This window comes from Lactuca sativa, chromosome 1 (genome assembly GCF_002870075.4).
Source record: "Lactuca sativa cultivar Salinas chromosome 1, Lsat_Salinas_v11, whole genome shotgun sequence".
Lineage (NCBI taxonomy): Eukaryota > Viridiplantae > Streptophyta > Magnoliopsida > Asterales > Asteraceae > Lactuca > Lactuca sativa.
Genome location: NC_056623.2, coordinates 134,163,574 through 134,169,689, shown reverse-complemented (window position 1 = coordinate 134,169,689; position 6,116 = coordinate 134,163,574). Strand labels below are relative to the sequence as shown.

The 6,116-nt window shown below is 34.4% G+C and overlaps 1 protein-coding gene across 1 annotated transcript; it reads right to left on the bottom strand.

Moving 5' to 3' along the window:
• Positions 1-2,973: 2,973 nt before the first annotated feature.
• Positions 2,974-3,582, bottom strand: LOC111895064 (uncharacterized). The gene has a single exon (XM_023891183.1). The coding sequence runs from the start codon at positions 3,580-3,582 to the stop codon at positions 2,974-2,976; it is 609 nt and encodes a 202-aa protein (XP_023746951.1).
• Between the last annotated feature and the right edge of the window lie 2,534 nt (positions 3,583-6,116).

Genomic DNA, 6,116 nt, shown 5'->3' with positions numbered 1-6,116 from the left:
GAGCACATATGATGTTCTTGTGGATCAAACCCATCAGTGGTATCAGAGGTTTGTCTGGTTTCAATTGTATTTGATGCTATATGTTTTGATCTTGCTTGAAAAAAATCGTTTTTGTGCAATTTCCTTGGCTGACTCGGCGAGTCCCATTGTGGACTCGACGAGTAGGATGAACTCGACGAGTCCATAAGGGTCGGCGAGTCGGAGCATCAGACAGAGGATATTTAGAGATTTATTGCTGTTTTGATTAAGGATAATTGCTGAAATCGTTTTTCTTATAATAAAATCCGAATTTTATTGTTTCTATGTGATTTCGGGTAGTTATCCTTACCTAAACAAAAGTTAATTTCTAATTATTTGAATAATAATTTCCTTATATGATAAAAGTTGATTATTTAAATTAATTTGGTAAACTATCTTGTAAATAATCTTGATTACGTCAAATTTAGATAATAATTAAATTAATTGTTTAATTTAAAATTATTTTCTATTTGATCCTTTGTGTTTTGAAAAGTTCAAAACTTGTCCTCAAGTTTTTAAATTTAAATTTTGTGAATAAAATGTTTAATTTGAACTATTTAAATTTCAAACCCTAGAATTTTACAAGTTTAAAATTCGACCTTATACTTTATATTATAAGATTAATATGTATATATGTATAACTTAAATTGCTATTCTTACGGTTAGTAGGCCTGATTCACGAAGCCAATCTCTAAGAGGGGTATAAGGTGATGGCCTATAAAATGGCCATTTAATGGGTGTCCACTCTCACCCACCGCTTCCTTGATTGGTGAAGGGTCGTTAGCCAAACGGGTAGGATAGGGTAACCCTTTCTCATTAATAACTATAATGAGTTATTAAAGTAACTAAACGTTTTTACAAAATTCCTAATCTTAGTTACTTTAGGCAGGGCCGGTTCTGAGGATTCAAATGCCCAGGACGAGATGGATAAAAAAGGCCCTTAGGCCTTAACGTGTAACAAATTAACTTACATAAACTAATATTTTTATTAAAACGACGATAAACTTTATAGCAATAAACAAAGCAAAATCATAGTATTTTGATGAGTAATTACATATTCTAATAGCTAACCGACAATCCTTGAAGCTCTCCTAGCATTCTTGATTGCAAATTGGTTGATCAACTCTTCATAGTCTATACTCTCTAAGATGTAATTCTCGATAGATATCATTGCCAAACCGCTAAGTTTTTCTTGTGTCATTGTGGAGCGTAAGTAAGATTTCACAAACTTCAATTTTGAAAAACTCCTTTCTGCAGATGCAACCGTTACTGAAATAGTTAACAATATTCTATATGCAATGCTTGCATTTGGGAAATAATCAAGTTCTTTCAAAAACTTCAAAACATCTATAGGGTTGATAAACTTATTGGTTTCCAATGTCTCAAATAATTTCAATCCGTATAAAGTTCATCGGCATCAATATCCGATCTTTCTTCAAACTTGAGTGCTTTTTCAAGATGATGACAATACGCCTTAAGATCTTTATCTTCAATTCCCCTCAAATTATGTGGAAATAAAAAACCAAATACTTTGTCATATTCTTTGAATTGTTCAAAAAATGTCTCAAGAGAAGAAATAGCTTGATCAACAATGAATAAGAAATAATTGACTCTAAAGTTCTCTGCAGGTGTAAATGAAACTTCTTCGCTAGTTGAACTCTCATCAAACCTTCTTTTCCTTTCAATCAAACGCTTTTGTGGAAATATTGCATCAATACCCATTTCAATAGAAATCTTCTTAGCTTCAACAATCGCTTTTGAAAAACCAGTTTCTCTATAATTCTTGAAGTACCCAATCAATTTGTTTATTTATGTAATAGCATTATCAAGATGCATATCCTTTGATTGTAACTTCTTACTCACAATATTCACATGGTTTAGTACTTCATACCAAAAGTTTAAAGTCACCAAGTTCTTTTTCTACTAGTGAAGTTGCTTCACTTGCAATTGCAACATCATTATCTTTTTCTCCAACTTGAAGTAAAGCTTCCCATACATCCACAAGTTGAAGTTTAATAGCCTTTACACTCTCAGCCCGGCTTTGCCAACATGTTTGACACAATGACCTAAGAATCCAATCTTTAACATTATCTTTCAAAATTTCCCACCTCTTAGTAGAATTTGCAAAGATAGTATAAATGAGTTGGATGAATCCAAAAAAGTTCTTTCCTTTAACACACTTGTTAGCCATATCACATAATGTTAGATTAAGAGAATGGCAACCACAAGGAGTGTAAAACGCTCTAGGATTTATATCTAAAAATCTCTTTTGCACCCCTTGGTGTTTTCCTTTCATGTTTGCTCCATTATCATAGCCTTAACTACACATATCATCAATTTCAAGACCAAGAGACTTTAACTCCTCAAGTGTAATATCAAATAGTCCTTTTCCAGAGGTATCATCAACATTCAAAAAACCTAAAAAGGACTCCTCAACAGCAACAGAATTATATGATAACATTAAATACCTCACTATTATAGTCATCTGTTCCTGGTGACTTGAATCGGGAGTACAATCAAGTATGATTGAGTAGTACTTTGCTTCCTTTATCTTCTTGATAAGTTCTTTTTAATATATTGAGCTAGCAAAGATATTAGTTTGTTTTGGATTAAGTGGCCAAGATAATACACATGAAGCCCATCACTTGTGATCCACCGCACATGCTCTTCGGTAACTGGGTCAAACTCTTCCAACATTTCAATGACACCCAAAAAATTTCCGTTACCTATTAAATAAAATTAACAAATAAGAAGTGAAATCAGTCATAATAATTAACAAAAAGGTATTTGTTGGAATTAGAACACAAAAATTACAATTTATAGTTACCTTTTTTTATACAACTTTTCATTGGATCCATGAAATGCTAAATTATGTTTAGCAAGAACTTTCACTACTGCAATGATTCTCAAAAGGACTTGTTTCCAGTAATCTCTTTCTTTCTTGAATTGCTCGTATTAAACTTTATCAATTGTTTCATTTAAGTTCATTCTTTTACGCATATCAAACCACTTATTCCGATTTGTAAGATGACCCAACGAAATTTCGTGTTCTTTAACCCTAGTGGTGACATGGTGCCAATCTGCATAACCATCACCATCCAATTTACCTTTTGAATATACTAGCCATTCTCTATCACACTTCTCCAAATTTGGTAAAGTTGTATATAAAACTGCAGAAAACTGTCTACCAAATTTATCGTAGGGACCATACATAATACTATTATCTCTTTTAGGGCCTTTCTGGACCAAAAGTTTCATCTCCTCAGAATTAAGTTTTTCCCACCTTCTTGGATCATATATATCAACAAGCTCTTTAATGGGCTCTTGCTCTTCTGCCTCTTCTACTTCTATATGCTCTTGCTCTTCAACATGCTCTTCAACATGATCTTCAATGTGCTCTTCAACATGCTCTTCAATGTGCTCTTCAATATGTTCTTCAACATGTTCTTCAGTAGGTTGTATATGGATAAACGTATCTAGAGCACTGGCGTCAACCTTTCTCTTTTCTTCATTTAGTTTTCTTCTTTTACGTTTTTGACTACCGGATGGTTGTTTAGACTTCATATCTACAATTTTACAAACAATAAACATAATTTGATAAACAATTATACAATAAAAAATTATACAATAAACAATTCATTGATTTCAATTATACAATAAACAATTATACAATAAACAATTATATAATAAACATAATCTCATAATTTAATTTTTGATTCTAATAATCTATTTCAAAATCATTCATTGATTTCATTTAACATTATGAATCATTCAATCAGATTTCAATATGATAATATGAAATAATGACAATATGTCATAGTGATAAAAAAATAAACAATTAACAATTCATGAATCATATTCAAGAATCTGAAAATTAAACAGTTTATCTAAACAATTACACAAGAATTTGAAAATTTGATAATACATTCAAGTATTCAACTGATTTAAGTATGCAATTGAATTGAGAATTATAATTTACAAACTCATAATCTTTAATTCCTTATTCCTCATTCCTTAATTTCTCATTATCTATTATAGCAGGACCAAGAATCAAGAATGAAGAATCATTATCATTGATAAATTGATTACATGAATAGGAATACAAGATAAATCATGAATGGATAATTGTCTAATACTCTAATTGTCTAACACTCTACTCGTGATTGACCCTCACCCAGAAACTGATGTATCGATATTCAATGGAGGATGTTTGTTGATTATTGCACGTTGTGTGCGTATGTCGATGTCGCTAACCTGATGGGCGATGGTTGATGCACTGCCCCTTTTGTTTCCCTGCCCTGATTCGATGATTCCACGATTGCTGTAATGGACTTTTTTTTTAAGGAGAACGACTTAACGAGCAAGATGAATCGATGATGAATTGAACAATGATCGATCGCTTGCTGCTGTCTTCGTTAATTCGCTTTAAGTTTCACATCTAATTTATGATTTTGAAATTCCGATGGTGTTGGATTGCTTGGGCTTGACGAATTGACTGATACTATAAAAAAAAAATTTGGTCCCCTTAAAATTTTGGGCCCTGTTTCATTGCCCATATGGCACCTACTCTAAACCAGGCCTGACTTTAGGCAAAGTGAATTGATGCAATCCCATGAAATTACACTTTGTACCCTTTTTAAGACGTTAGTGGAGCGTGTGTGGTTAATCGGCAAACTAATTGGTTTCCAAGCAAATGTAGCAAAGGGTGACTCATTGTTTGTCATAGTTCGATGGAGCATGTGTGGTTAATCGGCAGATCGAATAGGTGACTGTAACAATGAGGGCACCATGTACATTTGTATGGTTATTCACACCCGCTTTGTGATCTTCGGCATCCTAGTCACAAACTTGAGGGGCATATCGAGATTTAAACATGTCATTGAAAGGTTTAATGAATCTCAAAAGGATCTAGGAGTTTTGAATACATTTAAAACTTAATCTTCTTTTCGTTTTTCATGGTGAAGAATTAGTGAATTGTCATCGTCATTCACTTTCCTTCAAGTTATTTGCATGTTAGATTACGGCATCCCTCTTCTAATATGTAAATAATGTTGTTTGATCCTGGCCCTAATTTCTCATTTGGGTGTTTAATTAGGGATTCCTTTCTAATCAAACTTTTTCCTTTTCCCTTTCAGATGTCGAACATGACCAACAACAATGATTCTGGCTCAAGTTCCTCCGGCTCATTCTCACTCATGAACTTGTGTGGGAGGGTGATATTCGAAGGAAACAATTTCAACGATTGGATCCGAAACATAAGGATGGTCACCCGTTACGAGGAAAGAGAGTATGTCCTTGACAATGAGCTGAAGGATATTGACATGAACACTGCCACTCCGAAGAGATCGCTTCCTTTGAGGCCCATGAGCGTGATGCCACGAAAGTCCATTGTATCATGTTAGCGATAATGACTTCCGAACTCCAAAAGTCCTATGAAGACATGTATCCCTATGAGATGCATCAAGACTTGTTGGACTGGTACCACTAAAGTGTGAGGCAAGAGAGGTATGAGATCATCACCTCGATGATCACTGCCCGAATGGGTAGTGGAGAGTCCCTTACCGCTCATCTGAAAAAGATGCAGAGATATGTTGATCGTCTTCTAAAGTTGAATGTTAACTTTTATGAAGAGTTGGCAATTGACATCATCCTTCACGCCCTGCCTCCCTACTCCAACCAGTTCCGCATGACCTACCATATGAATAAGGAAGAGTTCACCTTGAGAAAGCTTAAAGGCTTGGTTAGGACTGCTGAGAGAAATCTCAAGGATAAGTCTGTTGCATCAACTCCCGCTCCAACCGCTGCCCCTGTTTTATCTATTGGGAAAGGGAAGGGTAAGAAGAGGAAGGCTCCCTAAAAGAGCCACCACAAGGGAAAATCCCAAGATGGTACCTCTTCTAATGGAACCAAAGTTGGTTCTGCTAATCCCAACTCTAACCCAAAGGAGGCAGAGTTCCACTACTGCCACAAAATAGGGCATTAGAAGAGAAGCTACCCAGATTATCTGTAGGCCATCAAGGATGGAAAGATCAAGCCGTCCTACGTAGGTATTTACACAATTAAATCTAATGATTCATCACATTCCATTTATTTTGTAC

Coding starts and splice junctions, on each gene's coding strand:
- LOC111895064 (XM_023891183.1), bottom strand. CDS start 3,582: ATGAAGTCTAAACAACCATCCGGTAGTCAAAAACGTAAAAGAAGAAAA.